The sequence below is a fragment of the Curcuma longa genome, chromosome 4 (assembly GCF_044706935.1).
Source record: "Curcuma longa cultivar G26 ecotype Majalengka, Jawa Barat chromosome 4, ITB_CL_G26_1.1, whole genome shotgun sequence".
NCBI lineage: Eukaryota > Viridiplantae > Streptophyta > Magnoliopsida > Zingiberales > Zingiberaceae > Curcuma > Curcuma longa.
Genome location: NC_133864.1, coordinates 19,325,281 through 19,341,489, shown reverse-complemented (window position 1 = coordinate 19,341,489; position 16,209 = coordinate 19,325,281). Strand labels below are relative to the sequence as shown.

At 38.5% G+C, this 16,209-nt stretch overlaps 1 protein-coding gene across 2 annotated transcripts in view; it reads left to right on the top strand.

Annotated features, from left to right (window-relative positions):
- The first annotated feature begins 6,180 nt into the window (after positions 1-6,180).
- LOC141826892 (SCY1-like protein 2 A) overlaps positions 6,181-16,209 on the top strand; it is a 30,547-nt gene continuing 20,518 nt past the window's right edge. The window contains exons 1-3 of one of the 2 annotated variants that reach the window (XM_074714211.1): positions 6,184-6,253; positions 6,344-6,907; positions 9,122-9,226. In XM_074714211.1, the coding sequence (XP_074570312.1) occupies positions 6,416-6,907; positions 9,122-9,226 (597 nt within the window). In that variant the 5' untranslated portion in view covers positions 6,184-6,253; positions 6,344-6,415. Of the gene's footprint in view, positions 6,908-9,121; positions 9,227-16,209 lie in introns of both variants that reach the window. The other variant, XM_074714210.1, reaches the window with a different exon arrangement.

Here is a 16,209-nt window from a genome sequence, read left to right as displayed (position 1 = left end):
CCACAACCTTAATATGCTTAGGGCCTAATGTGGATAAGGTAGTCAATAAACCGTCCTACCTGGAAAGTCAAGGGTCAAAGTCAGTAGTCAAAGGTCAATGACTAGACCCTATATGATCGGTTTCGTCTCGGATTTCATGTGGCATGGATCGCTGGGTCATCTCGGCCTCTCTACTGCTCGGCCACACCTGCCTTCATGTTACCAGGCCATCTCGGCCTCCCTTCTCGGCCACACCGGCCTTCATGTTACCAGGCCATCTCGGGCTCCCTGCTGCTTGGTCACACCGGCCTTCATGTTACTAGGCCATCTCGGCCTCCCTGCTGCTCTGCCACACCGGCCTCTATGTTACTGGGCCACCTCGGCCTCCCTACTACTCGGCCACCCCGGCCTCCAAGTTATTTGGTCATCTCGGTCTCCCTGCTGCTCGTGGCCGAGCTCTCTGTGCCACTTCTCCACTGCCCTTGTCCTTTCCCTACTAAAAAGCAGCTTTGGGGCGTCTAGCTACAAGACACTCACACATACGAGCTCTACCATAAGAAGGGGACGGTTAATAGACCGACGGACTCCCACCTGCTCGGGTTTCTATTCTTGGTTAAAGGACAAGAGTGGTTCACACGCTTAAGTTTCCTAGTGGTTACTAGGCCTGCAGGTCCTGCCCCCTAGATGCCTGCCTATCTGCACACTTGTCAGGAATGTGCAGAGCTTGTCTCCCCAGATACCCCGCCTCACCATCATTCATCCTCGTAAGTATATAAACTTCAACACATGTATGAAAAAGCTCTCTGGAATCTTCTACATTTTCAAGCTTTTACTATTCCTTCTTCCTCTTCCTTCTGGGGACTGACTTGAGCGTCGGAGTGGCCCCACCGAAATCTTCGATGGCCAGCTAACCCCTTTTGGTTTAGTGTTTTTCTCTTCCAGGTTCTCTTGATCCGCGAGGTTTGTCACGGTCTACGTGGCATAATCTTTGACTGATGGTTTGACCGTCTCTGGTATTTAGCCAGAACAAAATTGGCGTCGTTTGTGGTTTGGCCGTCTCGAGGGAGTATATCTTTCCTGACAATAGGATGGCATAGCAGTCGCTTTGGTAGGAGGTGTGTTGCTCTTTCCCTCCCACCATTGGCAGAATAGCTGTATACTTGTACCTTCAAGCAAGGTGGCCAGAATCTGACAGGAACCAACCCGGGCCTGTTGGTTGCTTAACATAGTCGGTTTCTTAAGGAATCGTGTCGTTACTCAATGTCTTGGTAACTCGACCACGACTTAATTCTCTGGGCCCACCTCCGTCGTTGTTGGCCGACATATTTGGCCTTGATCAAGGCGCATGTCTTCTTGGCCTCGAGTCCTGGCCTGCAATAGTACATTTAAAACCCACACCATGTCATAGCGATGTGGCAGGGCTACTAAATCACAATTTGGGCAGTAACATAAAATCATCCAAAGTGCCTCGAAGGGCAGTAGAGTGCACAGATACCACAAGTGCAAATTTAGTTTATACAACAATTAATAGTTTTGCTAACAAGAGGATATGGTTGGCTCGTCTCAGCTGATTCAGAAGCACCTCAAGCACTAGAGCCGAGTAAAGTTGACAAGATATCCGCGGGGATCCCTTCTCTCTCATATTTGGGAATCGTGACCCAGACCTGTTTGGTGTCCAGGCAGCTAAGGTCCTGGCCACGATGAATAATCTTTGCCTCCCCAAGCTGGCGCAGAGCTCCTTGAAAATCGTGCTCCAGCATCTTCACGGAGCGCTGGGCTAGCAACTTCAATAGCTCGAAGGACATCAGGACAACCTTTTTTGCCTCGAGCAGGCGCCTTTCCATCCCTGCCAGGTGGGCAGCTAGTTCGGCCCTTACTGCATCTAAGGCAGTTTGAGAGGCCTTCAGCTCTGAATTGAGCTGAAGCTCCCTAGCCTGAGCCTCGGCTAACTTGCTGCCTAGCCGCTCTCGCTCCTGGCGCGTATCTTCTTGTAGTTGGGCCAGCTGTGAGGCGGAGCGAGACAATTCCCCTTCCTTGCTAGACAGGAGACCCTCAACCCGTTCAAGGGAAGTGCTTCCTGCACTAACAATCTCCCCTTTTTTGATTATGGCAACTTAAGGTTTCAAGTTAAGTTTAAATCACAACTTATATCATAAGTAAAATATGCATTTAACTTATATCATAAGTAAAACATGCATCATGAACACAAGTAACATATAAAAAATGTATGCACGTGTGTTACTCCCCTTGAATTTATTACTCCCCTTGAATTTATTACTCCCCTTGAATTTATTACTCCCCCTGAATTCATTATTCTCCCCTTTTTCAAGGAATTTTAAAGTTTTCAAAAAAAAATTAAACTTGAACCTTCTTATTTCTCTCCCCCTTTGACATAATCAAAAAAAATTTATGGTCTTTTGGGTAGAGTCCAAGCATAACAAAAATTAGATAGATAAAAAAAATTTTTCTTTTGGGGCGAGTGTCCAACTTAGGTTCTAGCTAACTACTAGAAAGTAGTAGCTTGACCCAGTTAGCCAAGTTAAAGTGTATCATCCCAATTTAAAAATTTTGTCTTTTATTTTGGGACACTTAACTTGATCAATTTGAGATTAAAGTCTAAGCTTTTGGTTCGATGCACTGACTTATAGCATCTTTTGGCTTAGACTAGAGGCCTATACATCTCACACCATTCTAAGTTTGTCAATCACAAATAAGGTATCTAGTGTGCTTTGTGAGATGTCCACCTAGATCTATAGGTACATGCTTTCTAGGGGGTTTGCTTCTAGTCTAGGGCTAAAACATTTCTTTTCTTTATTTTTGAAAACAAGTTAAAGCAAAATTAAAATTTTCAAAAATAAGTAGGGTTTTGAAAAGACTTTTGAAAAATATTTATAATAGATTTGAAAACCATGAGTTTTGGAAAACCAAAATTTCTTTTTCCTATTCTACTAAACATAACCCTAATTTTTTTCTAAGTATAAACAATTAAGTAAGAGAACAAGTAAACCAATAGTAATAATGCAAGTCTAGTTTCAAAAAGCATCACAAGTCTAGTGTCAAATAGCAAGTAACAGCATAAGTCGAAAGGAAAGCAATGTATCAATACAAGCACATCACAAGTCAAGCAAAACATCTAAGTCAAGTCAGAGTATCAAATAAAGAGTCTACTGAGGTGGTGGAGATGGTGGGGGAGGCTGCATAGCTCTCAAAAGCTAAAGAATCTCAGCTATGCTAGCTCCATGTGCATCTAATCGAGTAGTAACTGACTGAAGTGAGGTAGACACAGCATGAAGCGACTCCTCCATCCTATCCAATCTCTGATCTGTCGTCATGGGAGGAGGTGGAGCTGGTATGCCAGGTAGGTCAAGTAATCCCTCGATCTCTGCTCCAAGATCAATGTCTGCTGGGTCTGGCTGTGGCTGCTGTGGTAAGTCCAATGGTGGCTGTTGGGCCTGAGGCTGCTTCCAATAAAGTCTCCCCTCATCATCTATGCCAACTCTACCTAAGGTGATCTGCCTAGAGCCAATACTGTCATAATCACCATGAGGTATGATATCACCTATAGTGGTATCTACTCCAAGTGATGTAAAAATACCTGTCAAAATGTGGCAGTATGACATATGCACCCTCCTACTGGTGACTATCGATGAAGCATAGAGAATGGTGTGAAACATCAATAGTCCAATGTCTAAGTCGAATCGGTGAGTGAAGGCATAGAGAAGAAAGGAATGAAAGGGTCTCATCGGGGTAAGATTCCTGGTGGCCAAGGGTAAGATGCAGTTCACTATGACTCGGTATAAGACATATTCCTGAATTCTCAGTTCGGTGGAGGGGAAGTTGACTAGACCAGGGGCTCGGTCCTGCTGGAAAAAGTAAGTATGCATGATGTCTAGGGTGATCTCCTCATGCGGTTCATCAAAGGGTAGGCTCGAGAATGGATAAACAACGAACTGGGATGGGGATGGTCTGAATCCTACGAAGTTGTTGATCATAGCTGGTGTGATGGTGATGGTCCTACGGGCAACTCTAGATATAATGGTCTGATCATTTAATTGGTCAAGGTTGTTGAAGAACTCTGAACACAAAGTTGTGTTCACAGGGTTGGTACAGAATACTAACCGATCTAAATGGTAATGGGTGATGGTTTGTACTGATAGGGGACAGGATCGAGCAAAAAATCCCCTATCCAAGGATCTACATGGGAGTACTACATAGGTAGTTTGTTCAAACCTAGTCCTATGACCCTCTGTTGGAAACCTAGGATCTGTTGAGGGGGTATTATCAAAAGAAGTCTCTCTAACCCTCTTAGCACGTCTAAGAAATAGCAATCTATAAATAACAGAAACATAAAATTATGAAAATAGAGGGAAAAGCTGAGGTTAGTATGTTACTTGGGTCCCATGAAGCTTTCCTATGGAAGGGATCGACTCTATCAGCAGCAAGAAACAACGAAAAGGTGGTAGAAAAGAAACGTTGAAAGTTAAATTTTCGGCCATCGCCGATTCTGTATTTAAGCTTCGGCCTGAGTCAACTCCAGAGGTCTGAGTCGACTCTTAATGATTGCATAAAGGTCACAATTAGATAAATGCTCACACTTACACTTCATTTCCTTGTACTTACGAGGGCATGGCTCTCCGAAGAACAAAGAACCCTAACCGGTACTTTTGGTACCAGAACAACCATACCAAGCTCCCTTCCCACCCCTTTTGCCGGAATCTTCCCAATAAAAAAAAATAATTTTCTATTGAAATAATCATCGAATTGTAAATCGGAGAGTGGTGATCGAATTGAAACCTGCTTTGGACCGAGAAATCGATCGACAACGTTTCAGTAAATCGTCTGGGCGATCAACTGTGCAGAGAAGCAGAGTAGCGAATGCAAACAAGAAAAGTGAACCGAAGAGAAAACGGTGGTAGCAACTGACGCCGGCAATCGAAACTTGAAGGCGGCGAGCGGCGGTGAGCGACGGCGATCGAAGCTTGAAGGCGAGAAGGTTCGGAGGCGGTGCCGCGGTGCGGTTCGGAGGACGCGATCGAAGGACGAGGAGGATGCGGACGGTGCGTAACCTAAATCTAAATTAACCCAAAAAAATTAGGGCCATATTGCCTGGGCCGTTGGCCTGATTGCCATGGGCCCCTGGCCCAGGGTCGGCTCTGTGCCTCTGTCGGAAGGAATTTCCGGAGACGAAGCCTGTACAAGACGGCAAGACGCCGGGATTGGGATTTGGGAGACACGCCGAGCCTATCGGCAGCAGTGGTGGAGGAGGTTAAGAAATTAAGGAAGGAGAAGGAGTACTGCAGGGGTGTGGCTGGCGGCCTGAGTATAACGGTGCTGGGGCACAGCCTGGGGGCGGCGCCGACGCTGGCGGTGCTAGTAGCGGATGAGGTGGCGGCGCTAGTACCTCCTCCAAATGCTACCGCGATCTCAGGGGGGCTCAAGCCCCCCCTTGCCCCCCCTTGGATCCGCCACTGGCGCCGGTTAATTATCAAATTTGTGTGCTCTTTCAAATTAAGAATTTTGTCAATTTTTAACTTTAGACATGCTTAGTAAAATATTAATGATTTCTTGCATTCAAAAGAATTCATTTTGTTGAAAATTTAACTTTAAATTGTTTTATAAAATGACTTGCATCCACTGTTTGTGTTTTTTAAAGTTAAAATATTAACATCTTTATGCTTGAAAGAGTTTATTTTGATGAACATTTTGATTATAAGGTATTTTGTATCCATTTTATATGGATTTTCAAAGTGCAAACTGATTAACAAATTAATTAATGGCTTGAAAACTCAAAGATTTTAAATTGTTTTATAAATATTCCATTCCATTCATTAATTAATGGCTTGAAAATTTTTAATTGTTTTAAATTTTGTAATTAAAATTTCCATTCTTTTTTCTGCAAAGGTGGATCCGCTACCTTATGGCTTGAAAATGAAAGATTTTAATTGTTTTAAATTTTGTAAGTTAAATTTTCCATTCTCGATTATAAAGCGTATACTTTAATAAATTGTCTAAGTTATTTTGAGAATTGTTCGGGGTAAAAAGAAAATTTCGCTAAGATATTTACTTAATTCCGAAGTAGCCGAGAAGACTACCAGATTAGGAACGACAGTTGACACTTGGCTAGGAGCCACGGATTCCATAGCCCAACCACCGGGAGTTGCGATTTAGAACACGACCCGAGTTACAACGGGCGCCGAGTCATCTCTTCAGAGTCGTCCGATAAAACAAAGGACCACAGCCATCACCACCGCCGGCCCACGCCATCGCCACCTCTGTCGGTGCTTTCCTCCTCCTCCTCCTCCTTCTCCTCCCTCCCCCTCAGCTTCTGTTCAAAACCTCCAACACATCCCTTCTATACTTGCAGAATCATCAAGATTTCCCCCGTCCTCTCTCCTCGTGATCAGATCTGGGCCAGGAAGAAGGGGGAGGAGCGAGGATGTCTTTGAACATGAAGACACTGACGCAGGCGCTGGCCAAGGCTGGCGCCGTGATCGAGAAGACTGTCCATACCACTGTGCAGGAGGTGACCGGACCGCGGCCGCTGCAGGACTACGATCTCCTCGACCAGGTCGGCTCCGGAGGCCCCGGCCTTGTTTGGCGCCTCTTCTCAGCCCGCCCTCGTGCCTCCGCCCCCTCTGCTCCTTATCCGCTCGTCACCGTCTGGCTCCTTGACAAGCGAGCCCTATCCGAGACTCGCTCCCGCGCTGGCCTCTCCAAGGCCGCCGAGGATGCCTTCCTCGATCTCGTCCGGGCCGATGCCGCCCGCCTCGTGCGAATCCGCCACCCCGGCGTCCTTCACGTCGTCCAGGCCCTCGATGAGAGTAAGAACGCGATCGCCATGGTCACTGAGCCGATCTTCGCTTCAGTCGCCAACGCCCTCGGCCAGCTAGACAACATTTCCCGCGTCCCTAAGGAGCTCAACGGCATGGTGTGGACTTTTTTTTTATACATATTTTTTATAATGAACAACTTTAGTTTCTCATCGATTAACCGAATATAGGGATGATAATCTGCGTAACAGAGTCGTAATCCAATTGTTTTTTTTTTTGCCTTAGTTTGAGGGGATCTGGGATTTATTTCCAATTAATTGCATCACATATTGCTCTAACAAGTTTAACTCTTCATACGGTATCCTAGTTGTGGATAGGAGTAGAATGATGCCTTGTGCGAGGAACCTATTCAGAATAAATGCAACATTGCAGTGCTGCTCTATTCCAGAGCGATGATGAACCTATTTAGACTGATTGCCAAGTCCCCTTGAAGGGGGGGGGGGGGGGGGGGGGGGGGGGGGGGGGGGGGGGGGATTACCTGGTTTTCTAATGATGAACCTATTAGATTTTCTTTATTATGTTGTACCTTATAACTTGTTTGTTGATGCAACACCTGAAAGAAATACTCTCTTGGCCTTTACCCTCTGTTCTATTATTATTTGTTGGCTTAGCAACTTATGATTTTCACAGGAAATTGATGTGTAATTTCCAGTTCTATTTACAGTAGTATATGAATCATGATTTACATAACTGGCTTTTACAATTTGTGAAGTCCATATGACATGGTTATTTTTATACCAATTTATGGCAGTATTGCAATTAAATCTTTTTGTAAGAACATTAATGGGCTGGTCATGTAGTTTAAAACACATTAACTTTGTTATTGATAATTGTGGGCGCTTCTTTCAGCAATTTGCCTAATATTATGCTTACCCTACTATATAATACACAGAAGTAGACAAATACTGCAACGAAACAAGTTGAAAATCATAACTGCCATTTTGATGTACTTCGTAGGGCAATTCCACAGTAGACAACATGTATCAATCAGGGTTGTTAATATATGGAGCAAAAGGAGACCTAATAAAATTCTACTTGATACGTTAAAAAATGATTCGATGATCAATTTTCAAACTATTATTTTTGATATAGTCATAGATGGAGCTCGGTAGTGGAATAGGATCCACCATAAATAATTGGTACAATTTCACTTGTAACTCAACAATTCTATTAGTTCTTTTCAGCCCTGTAATCTTTTTAGTCTTCCATAGTATTATCAGTTTCTACTTTCTATTACTCATTTTGTGTATAGTAATATTTATGATGACCTATGAAGTTACTAGAGGTGGTTGTCCATCATGGCACTCGGTTTGGCATATTCTGCAACCTGTAAGTTGGGTACATGTAAACCAATAAATGTATAGGCTACATGTGATGTTTAGCTTGATCGAACAATTTCATGACTGTCAAATTGGTGCTCTTCTAAACACCAACAAACATTTTTGTCAGTTTAGATAATTAAATTATGAAATATCACTGCACATGTGACACCTAGTTTGGTTTCACAGTAAAATTTGTGGGCTAGTTAAGAGAATTTATAAGCTTAGACAGGAAACTGTCATTGGTTTGGGCTAAAGCATGAGTAAATTCTGTTGTCTTGGCGGATTTGCACATCTTGGTAAGAGTGAGCCTAAACCTAGACATGATTAGGTAGTCATAAAGGGATTTTTTTGGGATGGAAGAGCCACCCTGGGCCTCAACATTGCAACTTAGGGTCTTGAGAGATTTTAAATAACACCCTAACTTAGTCTTACACATGGAGAGTTGTGAGCTAATGAAGGGAGAGTATATAGATGACAAACTATATATACTTGGGTTCTAATGTTTTGTTTAATGGTTGAACCTAGTAAACTAAAGAGTCTTTCTCTCATTTGGTGCATTGGGACAAATACAACATACAATGTTTTTGTGAGCTACATCATCTTATAGTAGACAATGCAAAGGAGCTGATGCTATTTAATATTTATTTATCTGGAATGCCTTTATCTGTTGGCTCATTTGTGTAATGATTTTTCATCTTAGGGATATCAACTTGATCCGAGTCTCATCATATAATTGACTGTTAGTACCTAACTAATCACCTCAATAGAGGTGGGCTATTGTTGTTGACAAAGATGCAATGCATTTTGTAGTAATTGTAGTTCTATAGGGGCTCATATTGGTCTTTATTTATGTAGGGAAGTAATTCTAGTTCTATAGGGACTCATCTTGGTGTGTAGTTCTATAGAGGAGTGATTCTAGTTCTATAGTGACCTATATTGGCTTTTGTTATTTTTCCCTCTTAAGCTTTGTATGTTTTCCAACTTGTCTAGGAAATGGGGCTTTTAGAGGTCAAACATGGTATGCTTCAGATTGCAGAAACCTTGGAGTTCCTCCACACCCAAGCACGCCTTGTTCATCGAGCTATATCTCCAGAGGTATTTCCCTCTCTAACTCTTCCTAGTCCCTTCTCTCTTGAATACATACAACGCAAACAAAATTTAGTTTTATTTTATTTTTTTACTTTACTCGTAGTGTTGATTTAGTATTGTTTTGTATTCTTGTGGGGGCTATCATTTTTATTGCGATCTACTTCATTTTATTGTTATTATCTCCACAATGTTGTTTGCTTTATTCACTGTTTTTTAACATTTTATTGTTATTATCTCCCAACATCCTTATTTTATTTTCTCTGGACTGAATTGTGAGAGTTTGCATGTGTGCAAAAATTTGACATAGCTATTTCCTGTTATAGATTTACAAATAGATTGAGTTGCAAAAGGAAAGACTAAATTTGAAAAGGAAAAACGTGTCATTCATTTTGAAATCTAACTTGATTGAAATAAATTAATAGTCAATTGAATTAAATTTTGTTGTAACATAATGTGACAACCCTTGATTCGCTTCAACACATGGCTAAACATGTTGAGATGAATACTGAGTTTTACTTTTTTCTTTAATATTCTTTTACTTTGTTTTTTTTTACTTTTAAAAATAAAGATTGATACTTGAATGAATCAAATCATATTATTTCACTTGACACACTTCAACATGCATTTCTGTGTGTTGACAATTCACCTTGGCATGCTTTGGAGTGTGTTGAAGCATGCTGAGTATCAACATAAGCACGATATTTGATACAAGCAACATATGAAAGACTACTTGGACTATTTGTGTCTATAGTGACTATCAGGTTTTTCAATAATTCACCAAAATGATAATTTTGGTCATGCTGTCCAAACATGGCATGAAATTTTCAACCATGTTTAGCAATTGAGATGTGGTATGATGTTTCATATTACACCTCCAATTTAGGGGCTTCTAGCTATTAGTGAAAGCAACACATGAAAAAATAGTAGTGTTGATAGTGTCAAATTTCAACAATTCACCAAAATGATAGTGTTAATGTGCTGTCTAGCATGACATGAAATTTCCAACCATGTTTAATGATTAAGATGTGGTGTGATGTTTCATATTACACCTCCAATTTAGGGGATATTTTGTAGCTATTAGTGTACTTAATTACAGTTGCTACATTAGTGTACATAGGTTTTCTTTGAAATAATCTGGACTTGATATAATTTTCTTATTTACCCATACCAGTGTCACTGAAAAGTCTGATGATCATTCGTATTTGATAATTGAAATTAACTTGGTATCAGATTCTCAAATCTGATGGACTTTGATGCTTGCTTCTTTGTGTCATTTACAGAACGAACAATCTGGTTACATCAGCTTTTGTTGTAGCTGACCTGTGACTACTATTTATTTCTCTTGATATAAAGGTTTTAAACTTCCTGATTCTCTTTTGGTCCAAAATTTCTCAAGCATTGCATGACATCTTGGTGACAAAACATTGCATGACATGTTGGCTTCATGCTTGAATTTGAGTTTCGAATTATTTCACTAGGTTATTAGTTTTACATAACATTAGTAAAATGTAATCGACTTATCCATGGTATAAAGTACTAAGTTGTGTCGCCTAACATGGCCAAAAAATATCATTCCAGTGTGAAGTTGACATATGAAAATTTTAGCACAAGGCTTTGTAGCGCATGACCATTCCCATTATTAGTCACGTGTGCTCTTAGTCAACATGCATGCTTGCCGCTGGGCATGAGAGGCTATAGAAGGAATTTAAATAGTGTGGAGGGCTTATGGGAGAGTATTGGGCAATGTCGATGATTAGAAGGCTTCTAGCAGTGGCGGCATGGATGCATTGGGAGCAACAGGGAATGAAGGTGACACGTGGAAGAACCAAGTAATTAAAACGCTTCTGATATGAAAGGACAGTTGGGGGTGGGAGTGCAGTTGTCGACAATCGCAAGATCACATTACACGCACATTACATGCACGCGCACGCGCACGCGCACGCGGACGCGGATTTTATATATATATATATATACACACACACATAGATCAACTATTATTATATATCATATTGATTATATTATATCAATTGCACACACATAGATCAAGTATTATTATATATCATATATATATTATATATATATATATATATATATATATATATATATATAACATTTAACAAGAATTATGTATAACAATTATATAAACTAAATAATAATAATTATTTAATTATTATATTTGTATAGCAATTAAAAATTTAATATATAATTGATATACTATTTGTATTAATTAATTATTTGTTAATTAGATAATTTTGTGAATTGACTAAATAGTTTCATATTTAGTAAATATTGTATTAGTGAGATTACATGGTGTGGAAAATGTGATAGTTATATTAATATTGTTTTTGATGTTCTAACTTTTTGATGATGCATAAGACAAATGATACTAAAACAATCTAACTTGGAGACACACACATCGGTTAAAGATTCATTTTATTGACAATTTACATTGTGATATTTTTAGACGTGATAGTTGGATCACACACCTTATGCAACATATTTTTGGTGGATTTGGATGTTTTCAAAGTGTCCTAAATTGTCTAAAGAAATTTGTCAAGGAGGAACTTAATGCCTAAAAATATCAAAGTAGAAATCATAATAATATGAAGATTTTGATAGACGAGCCTTTGCAAAACTTGTCTACAATGAATTTGAAGGTCATGGCAATGATATGACTAAGAATTTCTCTTTGTGTTTCGTGCCTCCTAAGTTGAATATGAGTATTAACAACAAATGCAATATAGTGGTGACATAGCTAGTGATAGTGGAAGTGGTTTAACTGTTGCACTAACATTTTTAAGGAGTGGAGTGTTCGTGTTATCTTATCTCAAGGTGTTATTAGTCATTTCTTTCCTTTTATGAGATAAAGGCGTGTGCTGATATTGATCCAATGATCTTCCTTGACTAGACAAATAAAAGGATTGATAATACCTACATAAGGGAGAAGAAAATCCATTGTATCTTTTTTTCCATTTTAATGGAATTCCCTTTATAATACTGAATAATACATACTATTGTATATGGTGTTCAACATCCAAACGTCACATCTTGGTGTCTAACATTTGATTGCATATGAAATTGTTGGTTCGTACTATATGAATAAATGAAGAAAATCAAGACATGGATTTTATCTACAAGAAGCAATGAGGCTCATGTAGGATTACATTAATATGAAATAGCTAGACAAAATTTATGTAGATTAGCATTATTAATTTTGTCTATACTACAATAAAAAGTATTTCATAAATTTTTAATGCAACTGTATAATCTCATGATGCATCTTACATATATCACCTAATGGATAATGTAGCTTGAGAGATAGGTATATATATTGTAGGTTGTCACAAATAATGTTGTCAACTTCGAAATGGTTGGAGAGATATTAAACTAAGAATATCTAACATAGTTCTAGACACCTAATGTAATACGTTGCATTGACTTGATGATGGTGGATATTGATAAACTCAATATAATAAAGAAGCGATAAACTCGATATAATAAAGAAGGTATTGTAAAGGTAATCTTTAACAAAATTCCTTGAGTTCATGGATTAATAAGGAAATTTGTTACATTGAGTTTTTATAATTGAGAGCAATTAGGTTTGTAAACCCACTTACTCCTCAAAGTCCTTGTCCTAGAAAAAGTCAAATTAAAGACCATGTTCACTTTTGAAAACTTAGAAGCCTTTAGGTACTCTAGTATTTCTGAGGGTGAGGAGACAAAATAATTAGTATACCTTCTAGATTTCCACCCTACATTGCAGAGATTTTTATGATATTAGAGTCTTTGTACCTTGTTCTATATAAGGTTGACATGGACAAGAAACCACAAATGAAAAATGACTATCACTTAATTTACAAATGATAGAGGACATAAAGAGGCACTTATAGTCACCAACTAAGCATCAACATTATGATGATATAATCACTTGAAGTTTGAGATAATTTTTGATAATAACGAAATTTCAGTATCAACTATTGATAATATGATTAGTGTTTAAAATCTCATGTCGTTTCCCTGATATAGGTGAAACATTTCATTCCGCGCACAAATTGACACAAACACACCTTCGTAGTCGATGCGCCCCGAGGCGCTGACACATCACGTGGGCCCCGTGAAGCATTCGAACGTGTCACGTTGGCTTGGAGGCTGTCACGGACACGTTGTGCGGGCCCACAGTAGTTGGCGGTGCGGAATAGGTGGGGGTTCGGGGCCGAAGGTTTTAATTTAGGTTTAATTAAATAACTTAATAATTTTAATCAACTCCTAACTATGATTGAAATAATTTAGATATACTTAATTAAAGCCTAATAAAATTATCTCATTAATTTAATATATATATTAACAAATATTTTATATTTTATATTTTTAAATATTTAGATTAAATTTTTTATTTTTAGTTAATATATTTTATATTTAAAAAATATTGAAACTATATTGGCACGACATGGTATGATACCAAAATTGTATTGTTCTGGTCCGGGATCGAAACCTCGATACAGGCCAAGATTTTAAACCATGAATATGATTATAGATTATTGTCTTAATCAATATGAATAGTTGTAGTCACAGTTGGGTGCTCTTGTAGTGACCCTCAGAAGTATAATTTCAAGAGTACAATTAAATAGAGAATTAATTGTGTGATTATTTATAAGTGACGAATATTTTGAGAGGTGAATGACTCTTTTGATAATTTTTTTGCGATGTTATATAGATACAAAAATGGATGGTGGTAAATAAAAAATTTATTATTGTTGTCAAGAGATATAAAATACTATTTTAATTTTGTTCACTTATTTATCTTACAACTGAGTGGTGATTAGAGTATGAAGGATTGACCCTAATCTTTAAAAGGTTGTAGTATGGATTCTCTTACAGATGACGTTTTCAAGTGGCTCTCTCATTGAGAAGATGGTCTACATTCACTATAATATGTGTTTTCAATTACGCGTCATACTAGTGATGTAGACCCATTTGATATTGAATTTACCTAATTTGAGGATGATCCAGTAATGAATTGATGGAGTGTTTGAGGTTGAATATCCACTACTTGATGAAGTAGGAGATCCACTGCGTCCATATTAGTTTCTTACCCAAAAGATTAAAAAAGTGCAGGCTAGAGAAGATGCTAGTGAAGACGATAATGACGATGATGAAGCTCTCAATTGAGAATTTCTATTGTGTAGATCTTTACCCAAACATTCTCAAACAATTTAACCCCAAATACAAACAAAAGGAAAAATATATCTCTTTCAATCTCTTGTAAAGTGAGAGAAATTTTCTAAATCTAAAAGGAAAGACAGGAAATTGTCGATTGTTAGTCAAAATTCATTCAATGCAATCAATGAGCAAGAACATGATGAGAGTGATTAAACTTTGTTGCCGTCTAATGCTGCAGTTTGATGAGAAGTACAAAATGATGCTAGCAATGCCAACTACTTATTGAGGTGATGATAATGGAGATATTTTGGATGGTTATAAAACTTACGTTCCTTTAACACATGAGTCCTAGATATGTGAGAAAGATTATACACATGCAACCCAAGATGATGATTATGATGCTAGGGCTATTATGAATCAATATTAAGACTATAGTTTAGAATTTTGTATAGTGTCAAGTTGTAGGGTTGAATTATTTTGTTTCAATAAATTATCAAAACTCAATACAACTTGGTTCAAATCTCTCTTGTGTTGTTGTGTCAATTATATCAATGAATATCGTGTCATGTTGACACTCAACACCACTTGGCATGATATAGCACGCGTCAACATGAATTAAAATAGTTTGTGTTTGGACAACTCAATGCCAATATTGCACTATTCCAGATGGAACACAAAGTTTAAATTTACGTATATAACTCTTTCATTTCTTCATTTCTTTCCTCTTTCCACCTCCATTTTGCCATTGACACTGTATGTCAAAGCATCAACATGATAGCGAAAAAGTACCATTCCGATCTTTCGAAACTCTAGTTTGACTCGAGATTTTTGAACCTTGATCAATTATCGATATAGGATGATACACAAAATGAAGCTTATGATTATCAAGATATGCAAGAGAGTTTAGCTGAGGTTGATTTCAATCAAGGTTCATTGTGCTCTCATCTTCTTATTATAGCTTTAATAACTCAGGACATAAATGTATCTTTATTGTATGCCTATACCAATTCGGTAGTGCCATCTAAGTTTAACTCTTAGTGGTGGACACAGATATGCTGCTGCACATGTAGAGAAATCAATATTTGGAAGGTTGATCTTTACTAGGATGTTTGTAGGATTGATAGTCTTATCCAATACATAATATATCTTTTGGTAATAAAAAGGTAGCATGCCCTATGTTTCACTAAACTTATCTTAATTATTCGTGTGACATTTTGATTTAATATTGCATCAAATTATTTTTTAAAAAGAGAAATATGTTTGTTTGCGTTTACCATTTGTCCAATGTTACATATAAAATTTTTTAAAATAAAAAACAAAAAATATTGAATTTCATGAATATGAATATTCTTAAATTGACATCTGAATAAATGTAACATCGTCATTAACAAGGAATGAAATCTCGAATCGTTTCGTCCGATACGAGTAAAAAATTTCATTTCGTCTGCGGACTGAAACCGATATAGTCATGCCTTTGGTGCCGGTGCACCCTCGAGGCCCCGCCAGGCTCTTGCGACTCATCTGGAGGGATTCTCGTCGTCGCGCGATGCGTCCTGAGCCGTCGCCGCACGACGCGAGGTGTCGTGCCCCTGGAGGTGTCGTCGGGCTCGCGCGATGCCTCTGGAGGCGTTGTCGGGCTCGTGTAGGTGGATGTCTGCGGGGATGCGATCACGCAGAAGAACAACAAACTTATGTTAATTAAATTAATAATTTCAATCAACTCTCAACTAGTATGATTGAGATAATTTAAATAGGCTTAATTAAAGCCTAATAAAATTATCCCATTATATATTTATTTAAAAAAATAGTTAATATATTTTATATTTAAA